This window comes from Chiloscyllium punctatum, chromosome 11 (assembly GCF_047496795.1).
Source record: "Chiloscyllium punctatum isolate Juve2018m chromosome 11, sChiPun1.3, whole genome shotgun sequence".
Lineage (NCBI taxonomy): Eukaryota > Metazoa > Chordata > Chondrichthyes > Orectolobiformes > Hemiscylliidae > Chiloscyllium > Chiloscyllium punctatum.
The window spans coordinates 111,609,001-111,634,616 of NC_092749.1; the positions used below are offsets into that span (position 1 = coordinate 111,609,001).

Sequence of the window (25,616 nt, forward strand, 5' to 3'; positions counted from 1 at the left end):
GGGCGCAAGTTTTGCATTTCTTGCGGTTGCAGGGGAAGGTGCCGGGAGTGGAGGTTGGGTAGGTGAGGGGTGTGGACCTGACAAGGGAATCATGGAGAGAGTGGTCTTTTCGGAACGCTGATAGGGGAGGGGAGGGAAATATATACCTGGTGGTGGGGTCCGTTTGGAGGTGGTGGAAATGGTGACGGATGATACGATGTATATGGAGGTTGGTGGGGTGGTAGGTGAGGACCAGTGGGGTTCTGTCCTGGTGGTGATTGGAGGGGCGGGGCTAACGGTTGGAGGAACAGGAAGTGGAGTAGATGCGGTGGAGAGCATCGTCGACCACGTCTGGGGAGAAGTTGCGGTCTTTGAAGAAAGAGGCCATCTGGGTTGTACGGTATTGGAACTGGTCCTCCTGGGAGCAGATGCAGCGGAGACAAAGGAATTGGGAATATGGGATGGTGTTTTTACAGGGGACAGGGTGGGAGGAGGTGTAGTCTAGTTAGCTGTGGGAGTCAGTTGGTTTATAGTAAATGTCCGTGTTGATTCGGTCGCTCGTGATAGAAATAGAGAGTTCTAGGAAGGGGAGGGAGGAGTCTGAGACGGTCCAGGTAAATTTGGGGTCGGGGTGGAAGGTGTTAGTAAAGTGGATGAACTGTTCAACCTCCTCGTGGGAGCACGAGGCAGCGCCGATACAGTCATTGATGTAGCGGAGGAAAAGGTGGGGGGTGGTGCCAGTGTAGCTGCGGAAGATGGACTGTTCCACATATCCTACGAAGAGGCAGGCATAGCTGGGGCCCTTGCGGGTGCCCATGGCTACTCCTTTGGTTTGGAGGAAGTGGGAAGATTGGAAAGAGAAGTTGTTCAGGGTGAGGACCAGTTCAGTCAGTCGAAGGAGGGTGTCAGTGGAAGGGTACTGGTTGGTACGGTGGGAAAGGAAGAAGCGGAGGGCTTTGAGGCCTTCGTGATGGGGGATGGAGGTGTACAGGGACTGGATGTCCATGGTGAAGATAAGGCGTTGGGGACCGGGGAAGCGAAAATCATGGAGGAGGTGGAGGGCGTGGGTGGTGTCCCGAACATAGATGGGGAGTTCTTGGACTAATGGGGACAGGACCGTGTCGAGGTATGCAGAGATGAGTTTGGTGGGGCAGGAGCAGGCTGAGACAATGGGTTGGCCGGGGCAGTCAGGTTTGTGGATTTTGGGCAGGAGATAGAAACGGGCGGTGCGGGGTTGTGGGACTATGAGGTTGGAGGCGGTGGATGGGAGATCCCCTGAGATGATGAGGTTATGGATGGTTTGGGAGATGATGGTTTGGTGGTGGGAGGTGGGGTCATGGTCAAGGGGGCAGTAGGAGGAGGTGTCCGCGAGCTGGCGTTTAGCCTCAGCGGTGTCATGGTCGGTGCGCCAAACTACCACCGCGCCTCCCTTGTCTGCCGGTTTGATAGTGAGGTTGGGGTTGGAGCAGAGGAAGTGGAGGGCTGCACGTTCCGAGGGTGAGAGGTTGGAGTGGGTGGGAGGGGTGGAGAAGTTGAGGCGGTTAATGTTGCGGCGGCAGTTGGCTATGAAGAGATCGAGGGCAGGTAAGAGGCCAGCACGGGGTGTCCAGGTGGATGGGGTGTGTTGGAGGCGGGAGAAGGGGTCATCAGAGGGCGGGTGAGAATCCTGGTTGAAGATGTAGGCGCGGAGGCGAAGGCGGCAGAAGAATTGTTCGATGTCTCGCCGCATGTTGAACTCGTTAATCCGAGAGCGTAGGGGGATGAAGGTGAGGCCTCTGCCAAGGACAATTGCTGGCTGATTGCTGCAGCCATTTTCTGTCCACTTTCCTTCCCTGATAAACCCATGGCAGCTGTAAGATCTCAGGTATTAGAATAAGATCATTTTATACATTACTGATCCCCTGGCTAAACTTTCACAGTAATTGGCAATTAACCAGAGAGGACAAAGTTAAAAATCATACAATACCAGGTTATAGTCCAACAGGTTTAATTGTGACAACCAACTCATAAAGAAGCAGCACTCCGAAAGCTAGTGCTTCCAATTAAACCTGTTGGACTATAACCTGGTGTTTTACGATTTTTAACTTTGTACACCCCAGCCCAACACCGGCATCTCCAAATCATAACCAGAGAGGAGGGGAGGATAATTTTGTTTTATCTAGTACAGCGAGTTGGGACACTGAAGCAGAATCAAGAGTAACTTTCAAAAGGGACAAACACTTGCAGCGGGAACACAGGCTGGAGTGTGGGGGAAGGGTGGGGGTGTGTGGAATATTCAACAAATTTAACAAAGAGACAGGATGGGTGAAAGGGCACTTATTGATCTTTTGCAATTGATTATTCTATGATTGTAGGAAGAGAGGTAAACGATATATAATTATTTTAAATTAATATTCACCAGGAAGAGTCCCAGAAAAGGATATTCACCGCAAAATTGGTTACTAGTTTCCTTGAACACAGACCCAGCCAAGAAGACTACAATCACTCTGTGCTCTAGTTTCCTGAATGGTAAATAAGAAGACAGGAACATTAGGGTTAAGGCTAAATTTAGCAGGAGGTGACAGCACTGGCACTAGCAATCCAGTGATGATACAGCTGAATATAGCTAATGCACTGGGGGCACAGGTTTGTATGCCATCTTGGCACACGATACAATTTGAATTCAATGAATAAATCTGGAATTAAAAGTCTGGCGGCAGCCATTAAACCTGTGTCAAATCTTTAAAATAGATCATTTGCTTCACCCATGTCCTTTCGGGAAGGAAATCTGCCTTCCTTACCTGATCTTACCTACATGGGACTCTAGATCCACAGCAATGGGGTTTGCTCTTAAATGCCCCTGAAATGGCCCCTATGACACACAGAGGCAACTGGGGATGGGCAACAAGTCACATAAACAATAAAGGGAAAAAAATTCTTCAGGTTTCCGATATTGACAGCAGGATCAGAGAACCCACTTTGTTTTCCAAGAACCAACTTGGTATGTGGCTGGCACAGTGGTTAGCACTGTTGCTTCACAGCACCAGGGACCTGGGTTTGATTCCGACCTCGGGCAACTGTCTGTGTGGAGTTTGTACATTCTCCCTGTGTCTGTGTGGGTTTCCTCCGGGTGCTCTGGTTTCCTCTCAGAGTTCAAGGATGTGCAGGTTAGGGTGGATTGGTAGTGTTTAGGGATGTGTAGGTTGAGTGTTTTAGTCTTGGGGGATGGTCTGGGTGGGATGCTGTTCAGAGAGTTGGTGTGGATTTGATGGGCCAAATGACCTTGTTTCCACACTGTGGAAATTCTTTAAACTCTATTTTTTTAAAAATAATCAAGGATGCGCATCGTCAGGCTATGTGATCAGGAAAACAAATTTACATCGCTCATGTTACAATCGCCTTCAATATAGAAGATTAAAGATTGGCCCAGTGATAAAGAGTTAAGTGTCAATTTTCTAATATGTAAATACATCAGTAATGATAACAGAGATCACATGACAGTAGACTCCAGGGAGAGTTGATTTGATGAACAGCCTTGTCCTATGATTAACAGTGAATATAATTACACTGGGTTTAGGAACAGGAGGAAGCCATTCAGCCCTTTCAGGCTGTCATCTTCTGATTGATCTGGTTGTCAGCACAATCCCACTTTTATTGCTATGCTCCCATAATCCTTGTCTCTCCAGTTGATCAAAAACTGTACCAAGCTCAGCCTTAAACAAATTCAATGACCCAGCTTCCACTGTCTCCTGAGAAAAAAAATACACTACACTCATGGCCTTCTCGGAGAAAAACATTATCGTCATCTCTGTCATGAAGAGGACTTCTTACTTATGAACCGTGTTCCCTCAGGGGAAATATCCTCCCAGCTTCCACCCTATCGAGACTCCTCGGGACTTTATACGCATCAATAAGGAGATCTCTTGCTCTTCTCAACTCCAGAGGCTACATCCCCAGTTTGTCCAGTCTTTCCTCTTGAGGTAAAGGGTTCATCATGGGAATTGATTGAAGGAAGCTTCTGTCAAACTGCTTCTGAAGCGATTCCATCCTCTTTCAACTGAGGAGACTAAGATTGTAAAGAGTGCTCCGGCTGTGAGCTCTCACTCAGAACTTTAAATGAAAAGTTAATCCTAGCGACAGCTTAGATTGTAACAATAGCTTCAGACCCTACCAAGGAGAAAACCTCTTGAAAACCCATGACTGATGAAACATGAAACTGACGGGTTTAGGATCATCAGAATGGGATGGGATAATCGAGAGAAATTATTTCTTGTGGTGGGGTGATCTAGAATCCAGAACCTTTTCATGGAGCAGGACTTCTCACCAATGAGAATGGAACTCTCAAACTCTCCATGCTACAGAGCTGGGACATCCATTCAGCCCCACCCATTCTACTATCCCATTATCTTGTAGCTGATCCATGCCTCAGCTTCAGTTTGTTCATCCTGGCCAAACAAACACCAGCTCAGTTTTGGCATTTAGTCAAACCCCAATGATGATAGTGTTTTTTTAAAGAATACAGGTGGAAGCAGGCCATTCGGCCCATTGAGTCCACACCGACCCTCCGAAGAGCATTCCACCCTATCCCATAACCTCACATTTCCCATGGTTAACCCACCTAGTCTGCACACTGTAGTCAATTTAGCCTGGCCAATCCACCTAACCTGCACATCTTTGGACGGTGGGAGGAAACCGGAGCACCCAGAGGAAACTCACACAAACAGGGGGAGAATGTGCAAACTCCACACAAACCCTCAACTCATTTACAAAGGCTAGCTTATCTCTCCACGCTTCAGGCTCACTGCCTTTATTGCTGATGAAGGGCTTTTGCCCGAAATGTCGATTTCGCTGCTCGTTGGATGCTGCCTGAACTGCTGTGCTCTTCCAGCACCACTAATCCAGTATTTGGTTTTCAGCATCTGCAGTCATTGTTTTTACCTCATTTACAAAGGTGTCAGGATATCCATCTGAAATCCAGTGGGGAAGGCTCAAGAATGAGATTGTGCTGGTGGGTGGTTTGTTTCCAATGGATATGATGGGCAGAGTGGCCTCCTTCTGTGGCTGTAGGTTTTCCTACATTTTCCTAAACCTCTGAAAAGGGCAAGTGCAAGGATGTGGGGAGACAGTAGGAAAGGGGCGTACCTTGGATTGCTCTTCAGGAGGACCAGCACTAACATAATGCATGGAATGGCCTCTTTCTGTGCCACAGTGTATCAATAATTCTATTCCATTATGCACCGGCTACAGAATGCACTGCAGTAATGCACCAAAGATTCTCAGATGGCACCTTCCAAAATCCAAATCACTTCCACCTGAAAGGACAAGGGCAGCAGATCCAAGGGAACACCATCCCCTGCAAGTTCTCCTCCAAGCCACTCACCATCCTAACTTGGAAATATATCGCCACTCCTTCAGTGTTGCTGGGTCAAAATCCTGGAATTCTGTCCCTGAGGGCATTGTGGGTCTACCAACCGCACATGGTTCAAGATGGCAGCTCACCCCCACCTTCTTAAAGGACAACTAGGGACAGGGCAATAAATGCTGGGCCCAGCCAGTGGCACCCACATCCAATAAGTGAATTATTTTTTAAAATACTATTATTCTATCCCCCTAATTTAGCCTTTTCAGACCAAGTTACATTCTGCAAGATACCTAGCGCCCCCTAAGAGGGCAACATTGCATTCCTGAGGTCACACCCAGAGACTCCCTAGAGACTGAGCTCTCTGCTAAAAACCAGGGGAGAGTCTGGATGTGAATCAGAAGGGAAAGGCTTTTAACGCTGCTTTCCATTTAACCAATCGGGGAACTGATGAAGCAGGTGGAAGTGCTGTTGTTATTTCCATGTTTTCAAGTTCCATTTGTGGGCCCATCAATCGATGTGAAGATGCCGCTATTGATTGGGTGAGCATAACTTTGTTTCCATTTCTTGCATTTAACAAAAAAAAATCAATAGATACATGCATGGTTCCCTTCAGTCGGTTTCCCTTGAGTAATTTTGAAAGAGACTCCAATAAAGCCATTTCCAAACCAACACTAGCGTCCCCACACTGTCATTGGAACCCCCGCAGCGTCCTTTTGCAAGCTGCAAAGACTAGCGACAGATAAAAGGGGAGGCATACATATCCTCGGCTTTCTGAGCAATGTCAATGACGTCTGCAGAAAAACACAGCCAGGCCCCTAATATTCTCAGAGACAGCAGCTGAAGCTCTTTGGTGTGCAGGTGAGTAGAGGACACACAGTTGACTCTTTGCTGTAAGCTTTGGTGTAATGGGAGTCAGCAACTAGTGCAGTCAATGTCAATGAGAACATCACGTTTGGAGCAGCCCCTTGCTAGAGAATCTCACCTGGTAAGATAAGGCACGGTAGGAATGTACAGAGATGTGAGGAGCTCTTTCAATGAGCTGTCACAGGACTAATGGACAGAATGGCGTCCCGTGCAGTAATAATAGTGAAATACTGCAGATGCTGGAAATCCAAAATTCAAACAGAAAATGTTGGCAAAACTCAGCAGTGTTGTGGAGACAGATGCAGAGGAAATGATCTGTCATTTTTCAGAGGGTCTTTTTCAGTGCTTGTTAGTGTTTGAGGGGTGGTTTTATATGGGCCCTCCTGTCACTTAGTCAAATTCAAGCTTCGCACCGGTGTGATTTGTTGGTGCGTTGGCGATAGAGTACAGAACCAATCGGCAGAGGTGAGATATCAAACAAACCGGGTGCACAAGATGGACCAAATGGCCTCTCATGCGGCAACAATTCTGGGATTCTATCTCTCGTTTTCTCTGCAGATGCTGCTACAGCTGCTGAGGCTCCCTTGCATTCTCTGTTTTGGATCCCTCTGTGCTGTATCAGTCTCGGACTGCTAACGCACACACAGTTGGCTGGATGGCTGGTTTATAATGCAGAGTGATACCAACAGCCTGGGTTCCATTCCTACACTGGCTGAGGTGACCGTGAAGGGCTCTCCTTCTCAATCTCACCCCATCTCCTGAGACATAGTGACCCTCTGGTTAAACTCACCATCAGTCCTCTCTCTCAAACATTTATTCATTTTGTGGGCGTTGCTGACTGGGTCCAGCATTTATTGCCCGTCCCTAGTTGCTCCTTGAGAAGGTGGGAGTGAGCTGCCTTCTTGAACCGCTGCAGTCCATGTATTGTGGGTTGACCCACAATGTCCCTTAGGGAGGGAGTTCCAGAATTCTGACCCAGCGACACTGAAGAAATGGCGATATATTTCAAAGTCAGGATGGTGAGTGGCTCGGAGGGGAAGTTGCAGGGGGTGGTGTTCCCATGTATCTGCTGCCCTTGTCATTCTAGATGGAAGTGGTCGTGGTAGAGAGAGTGGCTTTACATCTTTACACTTTATTCAAACATGGATTGCTTTCTCCATGTCTCTGTAGATCTTTAATCCATGTGGTGACCAAGCAGGAATCCCAGCGAGGCGAAGAAGGTGGGTAAAGCTAGATTCTGAGGAAGGGTCACTGGACTCAAAACGTTAACTCTGATTTCTCTCCATGGATGCTGCTGAACCTGGACCTGCTGAACTTTTCCAGCAGTTCCTGTTTTCGCTCGACTCTGGATGGCTCACTCCGAGAAGTGATAACATAGACAGCAAACATTTGGCACTTTCAGCATGTTTGAGCACAGCTAAACACTTCAAGTCACATTGATCCCCTCCAACACGTGAGGTGAATATTAGCCAAAGTACAGAAGTGGCCTAATTACAGAGATGGCCTGACAAGAGCAATTAACGTGACCTGTTTGGTTGGGTGAATTTTCTGTACCTGAGTGTATCTTACAAACATCAGTCACGTTGTTGATGCAGTGAAGAGGGATGTTTGCAGAGTGCAGTCACAAAACAACGCAGCAACAAGACAAACACTCAAGGGATCAAATCACTGACAGCTTCTGAGTTTATAACTTGTGAACAGTCAGCGATATCTCGATGCTCAGATACGCTCAACAACGAGTCCCCTCAGGTGTCGTTTCCACAATCACCCAGCAGCAATAATCATTTATTTGTTGATAATTACCCTGAACATTGGAGCTAGGTTTGTTTTTAATCAAAATGTTATCGTGCATTTGGCAGTGCCCATTGCAAGGACGAATCTGGAAATTCAAACTGGCCTGAGTTCTGTCGTTACCCATTGCCCCGGAGAGGTGTTTTACAAGCACGCTCAATAACCAGAAAGCTCACCTTGACCAGTGCACCCTTGAAGCCCGGCTGACAGTCCATAATTCGCAGCATCTCAATTCTTTTCTAGGAGAAAATGGACAGAATTTTGTAACAAAATGCAGAAATAATGAGGTGATTTAGAAAATAAGACTTAGGAGCAGGAGGAGGCCATTCAGCCCCTTCAGCATGCTCTGCCATTCCATACTATCGTGGCTGATCTCATCTCGGCCACAACTCCACTTTCCTGCCCGCTCTCCACCCGTTACAATTAAAGATCTGTCTATGCTCTCCTTAAACTTACTCAATGTCACCAGTTTCCATCGTACTCTGGGGAAGTGAATTCCACAGATTCACAACCCTATGAGAGAAATAATTCCTCCTCCTCTCTGAGTCAGAGAGATGTACAACACGGAAAGAGACACTTCATTCCAACTCGTCCACGCTGACCAGATATCCTAACCTCATCTAGTCCCATCTGCCAGCATTTGGCCCATATCCCTGTAAACCCTTCCTATACAAACACCTATCCAGATGCTTTTTAAATGTCATAATTATACCAGCTTCCACCACTTCCTCTGGCAGCTAATTCTATACACGCACCATCCTCTGCATGAAAAAGTTGCCCCTTAGGTCCCTTTTATATCTTTCCCCTCTCACCCTAAACCTATGCCCTCTAGCTCTGGACTCCCCTACCCTGGGGAAAAAAAACCTTGTCTATTTACCCTATCCATGCCCCTCATGATTGTATAAACCTCTATAAAGTCACCCCTCAGCCTCCGACACTGTAGGGAAAGCAGCCCCAACCTATCCAGCCTCTCCCTGTAGCTCAAACCCTCCAACCCTGGCAACATCCTTGTAAATCTTTTCTGAACCCTTTCAAGTTTTACAACAACCTTCCAATAGGAAGAAGACCAGAACGGCACACAATATTCCAACAGTGGTCTAACCAAGGTCCTGTACAGCAGTCCCTTATGCTCAAACCATAACCTCTCATTCTAGATTGTCCCAAATGAGGAAACATTCTCTTTATTTTGTCAATCCTGTTTTCCATCCCTCAATTGGATTTCCTCTCATTCTTTTAAACTCCAAATAGTATCATCCTAAACTCGTCAATTTCTCTTCATAAGAAAACCCCTTCACTTCTGGAATCAATTTAGTGAATATTTTCTGATCTTCTTCCAATACAATTACATCCATCCTCATGCGAAAGGACCATAAACTGTACACAATACTCCACATGCGGTCTCACTGATGCCTTGTACATTTCCTACTTTTATACTCAATTCTTTTAGCAATAAATGTCAAAAATCCATTTGCTTTCCTTATTACCTGCTGTACCTACTAACTGTTTTCTGAGATTCATTCACAAGGACACCCAGATCCCTCTGCACCGAAGCACTCTGAAGTTTCTCTCCATTTAGAAAGTAAGTTCCTTTCCTATTCCTCCAACCAAAATGTGTATAACTTCGCATTTGTTCATGACCCTGCTCCCAAAATATAAGAAATAAGGTAAATGAGCTTGTGGTGTAGATTGAAATTGTTGGGTATGAGGTGGTGGGCATCAGTGAGATGTGGCTGCAGGGATCAGGATTGGGACTGGAATATTCAATGATGTACATCTTATTGAGAAGATAGGCAGGTGGGCTGAGGGGTGGGGTTGTCTTATTAGTAAGAAATAAAATTAAATAAGAAACAAAGTAGGGTCAGATGGTGTGGGTAGAATTGAGGAACCATAAAGGTGAAAAAAAATTGTTGGAGTCATGTACAGGTCTCCAAACATTAGTCAGGAGCTGGGGCGCAAGATACACCAGGAGATAGAAAAGATGCGCAGGAAAGGCAAAGTTGCAGTGATCATGGGGGATTTCAACATGCAGACGGACTGGGAAAATCAGGTTGTTACAGGATTGCAAGAAAAGGAACTTGTGGAATGTCTATGAGGTGGCTTTTTGGAGCAGGTTGTGGAGGAGCCCAGAAGGGAACAGGCAATACTGGATTTAGTGTTGTGCAATGAGGCAGACTTGATAAGGGAGTTTAAGGTGAAGCAATGATCATAATATGATTGAATTTACTCTGCAGGTTGAGAGGGAGAAGATAGAATCAGAGATAACGATATTACAGCCTATTAAAGGCAACTACAGAGGCATGAGGGAGGAGCTGGGTAGAATTGAATGGGAGAGGAGCTCAGCAGTGGAACAGCAATGGCAGGAGTTTCTGGGAGTAATTGAGGAGATATAGCAAGGATTCATCCCGAGGGAAAAGAAGCATGGTACAGGGAGGATGAGGCAACCGTGGCTAATGAGGGAAGTCAGGGACAACATAAAAGCAAAAGAGAAAGCACATAATGTGGCTAAGGGCAGTGGGAAACTAGACAATTGGGAAGCGACAAAGACCAACAGTGGGCAATAAAAATAGAAATAAGGAGGGAGAAGATTAAATATGAGGGTGAGCTAACCAGTAATATAAAGGAAGGCTGTAAGAGTTTCTTTCGATATATAGACAGCAAAAGTGAAGCAAAAGTGGACATTGGGCCAGTGGAAAATGACATGAGAGAGGTAGTAGTGGGGAACTAGGAAATGGCTGAGGAACTGAATAATTACGTTGCATCAGTGTTCATGGTGGGAGACACGAGTAACATCCCAAACATTCAAGAGAGTGGAGGGATAGAGCTGAGTATGGCGACCATCACCAAGGAGAAGGTGTTAGAAAAACTGCATGGCCTGAAGGTGGATAAATCACTGGGACCAGATGGACTACACCCCAGAGTTCAAACGGAGATAACTGAAGAGATAGTGGAGGTGTTAGTGGTGATCTTTCAGGATCCCTAAGATCAGGGAGGGTCCCAGAGGACTGGAAAATCACTAATGTGACACATCTGTTTAAAAAGGGATTAAGGTGAAAGATAGAAAATTACAGACTGATTTGCTGACACTTGGTCATGGGTAAGATCCTGGAATCCATGGTGAAGGATGAGATTTCTGAATACTTGGAAGTGTATGATAAAATAGGGCAGAGTCAGCAAGGTTTCATCAAGGGGAGGTCATGCCTGACAAACCTTTGAGGAAGTAACAAGCTGGTTAAATCAAGGAGAGCCAATGGGTGTTATCTACCTGGACTTCAAGAAGGCCTTTGACCAGGTGCCGCACAGGAGGGTACTGAGTAAGATAAGGGCCCATGGTGTTAGAGGTAATATGCTAGCATGGATAGGAGCTTGGCTGCTTGGTGGAAAGCAGAGAGTGGGGATGAAAGGGTCCTTCTCAGAATAGCAGCCGGTGACAAGTCGTGTTCCATAAGGCTCAGTGTTGGGATCACAACTTTTCACTTTATATGTTAACGATCTAGATGAAGGAACTGAGGGCATTCTGGCTAAGTTTGCAGATGATACAAAGATAGATTAGATTAGAAAGTGTGGAAACTGGCCTTTCGGCCCAACAAGTCCACACCGACCCTCTGAAGAGTAACCCACCCAGACCCATTTCCCTATGACTAATGCACCTAACACTATGGGCAATTTAGCATGGCCAATTCAGCTAACCTGCACATCTTTGTGACTGTGGGAGGAAACCCACACATACACAGGGAGAATGTGCAAACTCCACACAGCCAGTCACCCAAAGCTAGAATTGAACCCATGTCCCTAGCGCTGTGAGGCAGCAGTGCTAACCACTGAGCCACCATGAACCTCCCAGGCATGCTAAGATCTGCAACACTCTTATAAAAAGCTAACAGCTGTATTTTAGTAAATTATGTTGAGAAATATTTCTTAGTCAAAACTAACAGGTCTGTCAATCGCTACAAATGAACTGATCTTCTTAAGTCATCCATCATGTATTTAAAATTTTAAAAATACTTTTCCACTAAACGTTTGACCTTATTCGTTCCTGCTTTTCTGACAGTAATGACTTATGCTTGTTTATGGATTAGGTCTGAATCTCTCATATTAATTAAAGGGAATAATTTCATATTAGTCAAAATAATGTATACTGCATATTTCATACATGGTTACTGGAAGGTGAACTAGAGCATATTCAAACTGCCTAATAAGGCAATACATTCAAACATAATGTCCCCAAATTCTGCCCTAGTCATGATTGGCTAATGCAACAACTGGTGTCTTCAGTTGAGACACCTGGAGGTTCACATAAACAAAAGTGGCACAAGTCAACAGAGCTACTGATAAATTGGAAGGATCCCGTATAATCTAGTACCAGAGGTGAACAGCACAAAAACAAGCAAGTTATGCCAATCCTGTATAAATTAGAGAGTTTTGGTCTCAGCTAAAGCGTTGTCCTGATACTTCAGAAAGAATGTCAAGGGTTTGGAGGGTACAGAGATTTACCAGATCAGTACCAGAGTTCAGGGAATTTGGTTACATGAAGAAATTGGAGAAGCCAGAGTTCTCCTTAAAGTAAAATGAGACCAAAGGGTGATTTAACAGATTGAAGTGTTTTGAAAAGTAGATAAGCAGAGACAACATCACAGGGAACACTGAGTTCGTTCCCTATCTCTCTCGGCCTCTCTGTCCTCCTCAAAGACGCTCTTTAAAACTGACCTCTTAGATCCAGGCGATTGTCACCTGCCCTGTTAGCTCCACATGTGGCTCAGGGTGAAATTGTCTTTGATTCTCAGGAAGCTCTGTTTTTATCACGCTTGAGGTGATATGCAAATGCAGTGTGTTGTTGCTGATAGGATCAGTTGCAACTACAACAGTCACATGGCAGAGTGGAAACATGAAATCAGCAGAAACTGAGAGTCACAGGTAAGAGAAATTGACCCGGAAAAAAAATCCAATGTTTCATGTCAACTGACCTCCCCTTGAGATTTGCAGTAATATCCCACTGACTTCCATGATTCAGAGACATCAAGCAAGGTTTGGAATGCAGAGAATTGATGGGAGACCCCAGAGCGTAAGGGTTTAACGTGGGTCAGCCTTCAGAGCATCAGGAATCTTTCTAAACTGGGAGAACCTATCTAGTATTTTTATAAATCGAGTCTCGGCCATTCTTCGGCAGCTCATCACATCCACAACCCTAAACTGAACAGCCAATGGGGTAAAACTCAGAATGCACAGTGAAATGACCATGGAACTTGTCAATTATGGAACAGACTTTCCCCAACACCGGACACTGAGTCAACCCACCACAAGATGGTGGAGCAGTAGAGTCCAACAGCACAGAGACAGAGGCCCTTCAACCCAAACTGGTCCATACTGACCAAAATGTTTCTCCATGCTAAACCTATTTCCCTGCACTTGGATCATATCCTACTAACTCCTACCTATCCATGTATTTGCCCAAATGCCTTTTAAACGTTATTAATGTACCCGCCTCAACCACTTCCATTGGCAGCTCGTTCCATATGCGTACCACCCTCTGTGTAAAAAAGTTGCCCCTCTAGTTCCCTTTTATTCTTTCCCCTCTAACCTTAAACTGATGCCCTCTAGTCCTTGATTCCCCAATCCTGGGAAAAAGACAGAGTGCATTCATCCGATGCACTCTGTTATGGATCAGGTCAGAACCCCTCAAAACTCCAAAAAGGTAATCCCGGCCCTAACTTTGCTTGTTGTTTTAAGCAGGTGAACAGTGGATATTCCAGGAGAGAATCAGCTGGTCAAACTACTAAGGTTTAAATAAACCAGAGTTTATTTGCAAGGTTACCGAATTAAACAAAAACAGAAGAGAACAGAATACAGAATAACCTAACCTCTCTGAAAACCCAGCAGATCATCCGAACTTAATGATGCTGTTCCAAATACTTGCAATAATCGTCATAAACACCCATTGGTATGAAAGGTAAAATGAAACCCAGGGTCTTACAGGAGAGAAGCCGGAGAGAGAGAGAGGACCAGCCTAGACCTGTTTCTTTGGGTCCAGCAGCTTTTTCAACACTACTGAGCTAATACCAAACTAAACCAGAGAGAAGCTGACCTGGTAAAACCAGTCGCTCCTCCTTCATTGTACAAATGTTTTTTTTTAACTTGAAAGCCTTTAGTCTGAGGCAGTATCTGTTAGCTATTATTAAACTGGCCCTAAAACCTTAGACTTTTCAGAGTCTACGTCTTTTACAACCTCTCTGAAACTAAAACCAAGGACACCGTAACCTTGTTCAAGAAGCAGCATCATCACAAACCATGCACCTCCACTCCAAGGTCCCAATGTTCACTACACTCCTTAAGGCCCTGCCATTCACCATGAAACTCCTGCCTTGATTTGACTTTCCAAAATGCAAGACCTTACACTTATTGATATTAAACTCCATTTGTGATTTGGAGGTTATGACTGGGGTGTGCAAAGTTAAAAATCACACAACACTGGGTTATAGTCCAACAGATTTAATTGGAAGCACTAGCTTTCGGAGTATTGCTCCTTCATATGTTAAAGTTCACTTGCGAATGTAACTTGAAGAAAGTTCTGGGATTTACATGTGAAAAAAACTGAAACCAACATGGTCATTCTAAAAGATGAGAGACTTAACAAACAATCCAGGTCTTTTTCAATATATCATTTCAGTTATATCACACTATAAACTTTTGCTATAAATTCTGTGTCCTACGATCGTATACTCTACAACCACCTGATAAAGAAGCAGCGCTCAAAAAGCTAGTGCTTCCAAATAAACCTGTTGGACTATAACCCAGTGTTGTGTGATTTTTAACTTCAAACTCCATTTGTCATTTCTCAGCTCACTTCCCAGCTGATCAAGGTCCTGCTGTGATTTCTGAGAACCTTCCTAAAAGACCTCCTATTTTAGTGTCATCTGTAAACTTACTAATCATGCCTTGTACATTCAGCCCATTCAATGGAACCCTGGCTGGTCTGATAATCCTCAAATCCACTTTCGTGCCTCTTCCCCATGACCCTGAGTCTCTTGCTGGTTAAAAATCTATCAGTCTCAGACTTGAATGTACTTAATGATACATTCTTATCAGCCTTCTGTTGTAGAGAATTACACAGATTCACTCCCCTCTGAGAGTAGAAACTCTCCCTCATCTCTGTCGTCAATGGGTGACCCCTTATTCTGAGTTGATGCCCTGTGGTCCTGGACTCTCCCCTGGACAAAAGAGAAACAACAGGCAGCACAGTGGTTAGCACTGTTGCCTCACAGCGCCAGCGACCCGGGTTCAATTCCCCCCTCAGGCGACTGTCTGTGTGGAGTTTGCACATTCTCCCTGTGTCTGCGTGGGTTTTCTCCGGGTGCTCCGGTTTCCTCCCATAGTCCAAAGATGTGCAGTTTAGGTGAATTAGCCATGCTAAATTGCCCGTAGTGTTAGGTGTAGGGGAATGGGTCTGGGTGGGTTGCGCTTTGGTGGGTCAGTATGGACTTGTTGGGCCGAAGGGCCTGTTTCCACAGTGCAAGTAATCTAACCTCTCCGTACTGTCTGTACAGCTAATGCTACGATAGAGTGTCATTCAGCCCATTAAATCTGGGCTGGCCCCTTGTTCCATTCCCCTTCCCAGTCACCATCGCCTTCCATAATGCTTCCCCTTTGAGTATTTCTGTTACTGTCTTTTGAAGGTTCCTGTCCATTCTGCTCCCTCACCCCTGCCCATTTAGGCAAGATGTTACAACACACTGACTAAATATTACCCTCCGCGGGTTACCCCTGTTGTCCTGGGGCAGTCAACCTGACCCTTTGACCTGCGATATATTTCATCCCGAAGATCCTGCTTTCCTGTCGATTTAAGACTCTTTACATGAAACTCAGGGGGTTCCAATCCCACTCCCAAGACCCCCAACACCACACCGAGAGAGTGCTGCACTGCCAGAAATACTGTTCTTCTGTTAAGGGGACGTTTAACTAAGGGGGCAGGGGGAAATATCCCGAGGTGGCCTCTGTGTGCAAGGGGAATTTGGCCAGACTCCTGACTGATCTTGATTCCTTAGCTGTAAGCTTGAATGAAGCTGATTGAGCTCAATGGTTAGCACTGCTGCCTCCCAGGAACCCAGGTTTGATTCCAGCCTTGGGTGACTGTCTGTGTGGAGTTTGCACATTCTCCCCGTGTCTGCGTGGGTTTCCTCCGGGTGTTCTGGTTTCCTCCCACAGTCCAAAGGTGTGCAGGTCAGGTGAATTGGCTGTAGTGTTCAAGGGTGTGTGGGTTAGGTGCATTAGTCAGGGGAAATGTAGAATCATAGATAGGGGGAATGGATCTGGGTGGATTAATCTTCAGAGGGTTGGTGTGGACTTGTTGGGCTAAATGGCCTGTTTCCACACTGTAGGGATTCTATGGGTCACTATCAGGTTGCTGACTTTGGGATCTTGCTGTGCAAATGCATCAGCAGCCTCACAGCCGTGACTTCACTTGTTCATTTGAAAGAACACTTCATTTGTTTGTTTGTGAGACACAACCTGAGATTGTAAAGAAGTGTAATGGAAATACAACGTTTTGTCAACTGTTTACAGGAAGGACATTCCCAATGACTGGGGAGTCTAGAACCCGGGGTCCCACTCTGGGGTCGGCCACTTTGGACTGGGATGAGAAATCTGAGAAATGTCTTCACCCAGAGAGCGGGGTGCCTGTGGAATTCTCTGCCACAGAGAGCTGTTGAGGCAAGAGCATTGCGTGTTTCCAAGAATGAGTTAGATGTAGTTTGTCGGTTCTTTTGATCGATCAAGGTAGGTGCAGGCTCCACCCAGTGGCTGAAACCAGTTACAGCAGCAAAGCCTGGCTGGACTGAGACATTGAGCAGGACATTGCTTTACCATGGAGCTGGGATCCACTGGGGATTGTGGGATCCAGCCAGGATTACCCTGAGGACTTCAACATGGATAAGGAATAAGGATACTGCTGCATTTATCAGAGCTGCTCTCAGTAATTCCCCACCACATCGGGCAGTCCATCAGTTGTGCCTTTTCCCCACCTCATTTCAAATTGATGCTCTCAGCTGAACGATGCGTCAGGAACGTGCTGGGGTCCGTCTGAGAGAGCAGGCAGGGCTGCAGTGGTGGAATGACGGCGCTGACAGTGCAGCACTCCCTCCACGTGGCCCCAAAGTGTCTCCTCCGCGCTCACACCCCACTCCATGTCCCCGTCTGGGGGGTTCACCCTGGGATCCTCGATGTACGAAGTGGAGGGTGGGGCCGCTGTCTGAGGCACCCTGAGTGGGCACCGATTTGATCTGGGGGAACACTTTTGGGCCTTTTATCTGAGGAAAGATGGACTGACATTGGAGGTAGTCGGGACAAGGTTCAATCAGCTGATCCCGGGGATGGAGGGACTATCTGATGAGGAGATTGGGCCCGCATCCAGTGGGAATATAGAACAATGAGAGGCGACGTTATTGAAACATACAATAGTCTTAGGAAGGTTGACAGGGTAGATACAGAAAGGTTGGTTGCCCTGGTGGGAGAGTCCAAAACCACAGGGCATCATCTCAGAGTAAGAAGTCATCCAGCGAAGACAGGAATGAGGAGGAACTTCTTCTCTCAGAGGGGAGTGAGACTGGAATTCTTTACTGCAGGGCTGGGAATATTCAAGACTGAGAGGGAGACAGAGAGAGAGAGACAGACAGACTTCTATTCAGTAAGGGGAAACAAGGCTTTTGGGATCCAGGCAGGAAAGTGGAGTTGAGGGTGATCAGATCAGCCAAGATCTCATTGAATGGGGGAACAGACTTGATGGGCTGAATGGCCTACTCCTGCTCCAATGTCTAATGGTCTTAGCTGGGGGTAGCCTCCCCCTCCCTCTCTTGATCTTGATGATGCCCCACAGGGGTCAGGGGCTCCACCCCCAAACACAATGAGGGACTGGTCTAAACAGACTCCAGTTACCTCCTTTCAGGATGACCCCGGGTATTCCGAGGGGTTTCGGTCATTTCACTGCCTCGGACATCCAGCCCCTGTCTCTGAACAGGGTCAGCGGTTGGAATGGAAGGAAGCGGCCAGAGTGGGGACACCAGTGACCAGTGGCCGGAGTGGGCACAGGGACATCATTGACCAGCAGCCGGAGTGGGGACAGGGTCAGCAGTGACCAGTGGTTGGAGCAGGGACACAGTCAGCAGTGACCAGCGGCCGGAATGAGGACACAGTCAGCAGTGACCTGCAGCCGGAGTGGGAGCAGGGACAGGGTGCAGAGTGTGGTGGCAGCCTGTGGTCAGAGCAGGTAGAGGTGTTCTGTGATGGTCTGCTGATGCAGAGAGTGTTTGCAGAGAGGCTGTGATGTTTGTCTCTTTAACATTGCCTCTTGTTTCTCTGTCCTATGGTTACACTGTGTATCGCTGTAATGTAATCCTTTTTCTTCGTTTCTCGATTCTGTAACTCAGGATTGTAACCTGGTACCGAAGATGGTGCAGTCAGGGATGACTTATCAGCTTTTCATTATAACCATCGAGTTCATGTGACATTAAAGCTAATTCAATTCAATTTAATCCCAACCAGACACAGGGAATATAAAGTAAAGGACCTTCAGATCCAAGAAATTGATGAAGGGCTTATGTATAAGATTATGGCAAGTGACTACAGAACCATGGGGCAGTAGGGAGAACAAGTTAGCCTCTTACACGATCTCTCCAGAGCATTGCAATTGGCTACAGAAGATATTAAGACTGGGTTTAATCTCACCCATTTCACATTTTGATATTGATCATAAAGAACAGGAGTGTCAAAGGACTGAGAAACCTAGGGAAAAGTGGGTGCTGCAGATGCTGGAGATCAGAGTCTAGATTAGAGTGGCGCTGGAAGAGCACAGCAGGTCAGGCAGCATCTGAAGAGCAGGATAATCGATGTTTTGGGCAAAAGCCCTTCATCAGGAATAAAGGCAGGGAGCCTCCAGGGTGGAGAGATAAATGGGAGGGGGGTGGGGCTGGGAGAAGGTAGCAAAGAGTACAATAGGTGGATGGGGGTGGGGATAAAGGTGACAGGTCAGAGAGGAGGGTGGGGGGAGATAGATGGAAAGGAAGATTGGCAGGTAGGACAGGTCATGAGGACAGTGCTGAGCTGGAAGGTTAGAACTGGGGTAAAGTGGGGGGAGGGGAAATGAGGAAGCTGTTGAAGTCCACATTGATGCCATCGGGAGCATCGGGAGCAACGGATACAATAAATGTCCCCTTCCCCCATCTTACCCCAGTTCCCCTTCCAGCTCAGCAGCATCCCCATGACCTGTCCTACCTGCCTATCTTCTTTTCCATCTATCCACTCCACCCTCCTCTCTGACCTATCACCTTCATCCCCACCCCCATTCACCTATTGTACTCTATGCTACTTTTTCCCCACCCAACCCCCCTCCCATTTATCTCTCCATTCTGCAGGCTTCCTGCCTCTATTCCTGATGAAGGGCTTTTTTCTGAAACATCGATTTTCCTGCTCCTCGGATGCTGCCTGAACTGCTGTGCTTTTCCAGCACCACTCTAAATGGGAGACTTTGGAGTTTGCGTCACATATAGACAGGGTGGTCAAGAAGGCACTTAGCAAGCTTGGCTTCAATGCTCAGACCTATTGAACAGGAGTTGGGAATCCATGTTGAGGTTGTACAGGACATTGGTGAGGCCTCTTCTGGAATACTGTGTCCTGTTCTGGTCACCCTGTTACAGGAAGGGTATTATTAAACAGGAGAGGGTTCAGATTCAATTTACCAGGAAGTTGCTGGGAATGAAGGGTTTGGGTTATAAGGAGAGACTGGGAGATTTTTTCACTGGCAGGTAAGAGATAGAGGGGGTGACCTTACAGAGGTTTATAAAACCATAAGGGGCACGGATAGAGTGAACACTAGCTGTCTTTTCCTGAGTGTGGGGCGATTTCAAGATGAGGGGGTATATTTTTAAGGTGGGAGGAGTGAGGTTTTAAAAAGCACATGAGGGGCAACGTTTTTACACAGACAATATGGAATGAACTTCCAGAGGAAGTGATTGTACAGTTACAATGTTTAAAACTCATTTACAATAAATTCATGAAAATGAAATCTTTGGAGGGATTCGGGCCAGGAGCAGGCAGGAGGGACAGGTTATGTTTGGATTCGGGTCGGCATGGACTGGTTGGACCGAAGGGCCTGTTTCTGTGCTGCATGACCAGAGTATTGCCGAAAAAAAGACCCATTTGGTTGGAGCTGTTTTGGTTTGCGCTCCTCAGGACACTTTGCAAGAGTGCCAGCTCCAGAGGCAAGCTGACCTTTACACTGTGTAAGAGGAGGCTGCTGACTGGTTCCCAAGTGGACACTGAAAAGCAGTTTCTTGTTGACTTTTAAATTCCTTGCGGATTTACAGCAGGAGCTAATAGAATGAGCACTTCATTCACTGGATGGTTCAGTGTCTAACTCACCCATTGCTGGTCGGACTCTGAGATATTCAACGCTGGATGCTCCCTGGGAAGTCCCTCACTTCCGACTGCTCCACCCAGCACCAACCCCATCCCTGCGCCCCGCCATGGTTCAAATCCGGCTGGTAATTTTGTACTCACGTTACGCCGAAGTTCTACTGAGGTCTTCGCTCGAGAGAGGGATCGCCTGCGGAAAAGAGGCGGGACTGCCGCGATGTGACTGAAGCTCGCGGGAGAACCGGCCTGAAAGACAAAGGTCTCAGAAACAACATCCATCCCCCCGTCTCTTCCCTCGCCCAGAACTCACGCTTTCTGAATCAACGATAGGAGGGTTAGAACCTCAAGGGTTCCTCAGGATAGGGAATAGAACAAGGAATGGGATAGGGAATGGGGATAGAGAATGGGGTCAGGAAATGAGCATAGGGATTGGGAGATGGAATGGGATAGGGAATGGGGATACGGTATGGGGATAGGGAATGGGAAATGGAATGGAGACAGGGAATGGGATTGGGAATGGGTTCAGGGAATGGGGATAGAGAATGAGATAGGGAAGGCATGGGGATGGAGATTAAGATAGGGAAGAGGGTAGGGATGGGGGTAGGGAATGGGAATAGAAACTGGGGAAAGGAATGGGAATAGGGATTGGGGAAGGGAATGGGATAAGGAATGGGAATAGGGAATTGGATAAGGAATGGGATAGGGAGGGGGATAGGGGATGGGATAGGGAATGGGATAATTTAGGGGGATTGGGAATGGGGCAGGGAATGGGATTGGGAATGGGTTCATAGAATGGGGATAGAGAATGAGATAGGGAAGGCATGGGGATGGAGATTAAGATAGGGAAGAGGGTAGGGATTGGGATAAGGAATGGGAATAGAAATTGGGGAAAGGAATGGGAATAGGGATTGGGGAAGGGAATGGGATAAGGAATGGGAATAGGGAATTGGATAAGGAATGGGATAGGGAGGGGGATAGGGGATGGGATAGGGAATGGGATAATTAAGGGGGATCGGGAATGGGGCAGGGAATAGGATTGGAAATATGATTGGGAAGAAGACAGGGAATGGGGATAGGGAAAGGGATAAGGAATGGGGATAGGGAATGGGAGACAGAACAGGGATAGGGAATCTGGATTGTGACTTGGGTTAGGGAGGGGGGTAGGTCATGAGGATAAGGAATAGGAAAAGGAAGTGATAGGGAATGGGAATAGGAAAGGGAATAGGGAACAGGATAGGGAATGAGGATAGGGAAGGGCATAGGTTTGGAAGCTTCATTACAAACGCTGCCATCATTGATGCCAACAGAGAGAGAGAGAGAGAGAGACAGAGGGTAAGTGTCCCCTAGTGGGGAAAAGGAGGAGGACATCTCCAGAAAGGCAGAGGTGAAAACATTTTGGAGAGGTGCCTGGGAGGGGTAATTTTGATTGGGGAAAGGATTAATATATGGCATTGTGTGTCTTTGTGTTGGCATTACCACTTCAGTGCCAGCCTCTTTGAGGCACTGCCCATTTTGTATGAAATAACCTGCCACCCCTCACCCCAGGCTGCACCTGATTGGCTCCAACAACCCACTGATGGCGTAAAGGCTGCAGCAGGCCTCAGGCCTCAGGCCTAGCAGGGAGCTGACCAGGGGCTGATCCCCTGGAGCTTGGAGATTCACTGTTGGCTGTGTGTCTCACAGTAGGTGAGCCCAGCCCCACTTCACATCAAGAGAAGTGTACAGCAATAACATCACTGAGCGATGAGCCACTGTCGGAGAAAGTGAAGGTCCTCATTGTTTCACAAAGCAAAATGTGTCTTAGCAAGAGATTCAAGCTCAGCGTGTGAGACGTGGTGTTTGTGGGCAGGTACAGACATGCCCTTTACTGGCACAGCCAGGAGCTGGACACACTGGGCAGCTCGGAAGGGCAGGAAACTCTCACTGGACAGAGAGTCAATGTGGGACTGGGCACGGGATACTGGGGTAGATGGAGCAGCCAGGCCTGGGGTCTCAGGGGGCTGGAGTAGATGGAGCAGCCAGGCCTGGGGTCTCAGGGGGCTGGGGTAGATGGAGCAGCCAGGCCTGGGGTCTCAGGGGGCTGGGGTAGATGGAGCAGCCAGGCCTGGGGTCTCAGGGGGCTGGGGTAGATGGAGCAGCCAGGCCTGGGGTCTCAGGGGGCTGGGGTAGATGGAGCAGCCTGGCCTAGGGTCTCAGGGGGCTGGGGTAGGTGAAAAAGCCAGGGTATGGCCAGGAATCAGAGCTGCAGTTGACCATTCAAGCCCATGTCCCTGCTGTCCCATTGGGGTAAGAAGGTGGATGACTTCCCAACCACCCCCTCTCTCCACGTTCCTATCCTTCTCCCAGGAAACCAAAAACCCAGCCATTCCTGCCCAGAATGTTAATGCCCGAGCACCACCCTCGCCAACCTCTCCACTCCCCCCCACCCCCCCACCGTCCCCGTGACCACTCCCTTCCCCCACCCCCACCACCGTCCCTGTGACCTCTTCCCTCCCCCACCCCCCAACCGTCCCCGTGACCACTCCCTTCCCCATCCTCCCCACCATCCTCATGACGATTCCCCTCTCCCACCCCCCACCGTCCCGATAACCACTCCCCCCTCCATCCCCCCACCGTCCTAGTGAACACTCCCCTCCCCCACCCCCGTCGTCCCCGTGACCATCCCCTCCCCCACCTTCCCAACCCCCACCGCCCTCGTGACCACTCCCTTCCCCCACCCCCCCGTCCCCGTGACCTCTCCCCTCCCCCACCCCACCGTCCCTATGACCATTCCCCTGCCCCACCCCCCCACCATCCCCGTGACCACTCTCCTCCCCCATCTTCCCAACCCCCAATGTCCCCGTTGCCTCTCCCCACCGTCCCAGTGACCACTCCCCTCCCCCACACCCCCAACGTCCCCATGACCACACCCCTTCCCCACCGCCCCCCCCCACCGTCCCCATGACCACTCCCCTTCACCCCCCCCCAATGTCCCCATGGCCTCTCCCCTCCCCCACCTTCCCAACCCCCACCATCCCCGTGACCATTCCCCTCCCCCACCTTCCCAACCCCCACCATCCCCGTGACCACTCCCCTCCCCCACCCCCCCGTCCCCGTGACCTCTCCCCTCCCCAACCCCCCACCGTCCCCATGACCATTCCCCTCCCCCACCTTCCCAACCCCCACCATCCCCGTGACCACTCCCCTCTCCATCTTCCCAACCCCCACCGTCCCCGTGACCTCTCCCCACCGTCCCGGTGACCACTCCCCACCCCCCACCCCCCACTGTGCCCATGACCACTCCCCTTCCCCCCCCCCCCCCCCCAATGTCCCCATGGCCTCTCCCCTCCCCCACCTTCCCAACCCCCACCTGGGTTAGAGAATCACAGGCCTGGAACTAACCCCAGGGCCTCCTGGATGCTGAGGGGGTAAGGGGGCAGGGGGCAATAATGTCCAGGCACGGCCACAATGGAGCTGATCTGCGCACAGCAAGATCCCACAGGCAGCAGCGGCCATAACTGCCCCTTGAAGCAAACAGCAGGGGAGGGGTGGTGGGGGTGGTGGGGGGGGCTAGGGTGGGGTCAGGGTGAGACTGAGTTGGCACAAAGCTACGAGTGTCAGCCGTAACCAGAGCCCGGGACACCAACCCCCACCAATCCACTCGCTTCCAGAAAACCAAAGCCTACCATTCCCAGGTAGACGCCCGTCATGTTCCTGAAGGAGGTATTCTGGAATTGTTGCTTGCTCTGCATTTTGGAACTGCAGGGGTCAGTCAATATGAAGAGGTCACACAGACAGAGTGATGTCCTTCATCCACACAGGAAGCTGTGGGGTTTATGAAGATAGAGACTGTCCATCAGATCACAACATTATCCCTCGTACACAGAATTAGATACTTTCAAATGAATACACATCGGCAAATGTTCGGTTGCACAAAAATGATCACAAAATAACTGGTGGCAGTAAAGAATGAGTTAATTTTCTTTCAGGAAGAATATTTAGATGTTAATTTTCTTAATCTCTTCCAAACTACCTGTGACAGCAGTGTTCCGGCTCCCTCAAACAGTTGCAAATCCTACAGAAAGTTCCAAATCCTCCGGAAAGTTCCAGCTCTCTCCAGGATTCCGATGCCTGAGGTGGAATTGGGGGCAGGGTCGTAATGTTTAGCCAGTGAGGAAACCTGCGACAAACAGGAAAAGTTCCAGCCCTCTTCTCCAAGTGCCGGAACGCTGGGATATTTCTGGGGGAGGGAGGCTTCGGTGCTTCCTGCCCAATGCCAACTCTGAGACGGAGAAACAAACCAGAGATTAACTGGCACCTTGACAACGGTAATGTTTCAGCTCCCCCCGCCCAACCCTGGCTACACACACACACACACACACACACACACACACACACACAGACACAGGTGGCTAACATCGCCCTCAAGTGGCATCACAGAAAGACACAGGCTGCTCCTGTTTGGCTGTGTCTGGGGAAGGCTGTGTGTGAAACGGAAGAATAATCAAACAGGTTCACTCAGTGCTGCTTGGAACGTAGCAAATACTGTGTTTCCGTGTAACAAATATAACACTTACTACCTCAGTATTGGTCATGTACAGGTACATTACCCTCTACTCCCCTCACTCACCTGTACGGGTACATGACCCTGTATTCCCCTCACTCACCAGTACAGGTACATTACCCTCTACTCCCCTCACTCACCTGTACGGGTACATGACCCTGTACTCCCCTCACTCACCTGTATGGGTTCATGACCCTGTACTCCCCTCACTCACCTGTACAGGTACATTACCCTCTACTCCCCTCACTCACCTGTACAGGTACATTACCCTCTACTCCCCTCACTCACCTGTACAGGTATATTACCTTCTACTCCACTCACTCACCTGTACAGGTACATTAACCTCTACTCCCCTCACTCACCTGTACAGGTACATTACCCTCTACTCCCCTCACTTGCCTGTACAGGTACATGAACCTGTACCCACCTCACTCACCTGTACAGGTAGATTACCCTGTACTCCCCTCACTCACCTGTACAGGTAGATTACCCTGTACTCCCCTCACTCACCTGTACAGGTACATGACCCTGTACTCCCCTCACTCACCTGTACAGGTACATTACCCTATACACACCTCACTCAACTGTACAGGTAGATTACCCCATACTCACCTCACTCACCTGTACAGGTACATGACCCTGTACTCCCCTCACTCACCTGTACAGGTACACTACCCTGTACTCCCCTCACTCACCTGTACA

The 25,616-nt window shown here is 48.3% G+C and overlaps 1 protein-coding gene across 2 annotated transcripts in view; it reads right to left on the reverse strand.

Annotated features, from left to right (window-relative positions):
• LOC140483334 (uncharacterized) overlaps positions 1–24,672 on the reverse strand; it is a 134,440-nt gene extending 109,768 nt beyond the window's left edge. For both annotated transcript variants that reach the window (XM_072581531.1, XM_072581530.1), the window contains exons 1-4: positions 24,384–24,672; positions 24,037–24,175; positions 20,516–20,617; positions 8,152–8,214 (exon numbers count right to left, since the gene is read on the reverse strand). In XM_072581531.1, the coding sequence (XP_072437632.1) occupies positions 8,152–8,214; positions 20,516–20,617; positions 24,037–24,102 (231 nt within the window). In that variant the 5' untranslated portion in view covers positions 24,103–24,175; positions 24,384–24,672. The remainder of the gene's footprint in view (positions 1–8,151; positions 8,215–20,515; positions 20,618–24,036; positions 24,176–24,383) is intronic.
• Positions 24,673–25,616: the final 944 nt, after the last annotated feature.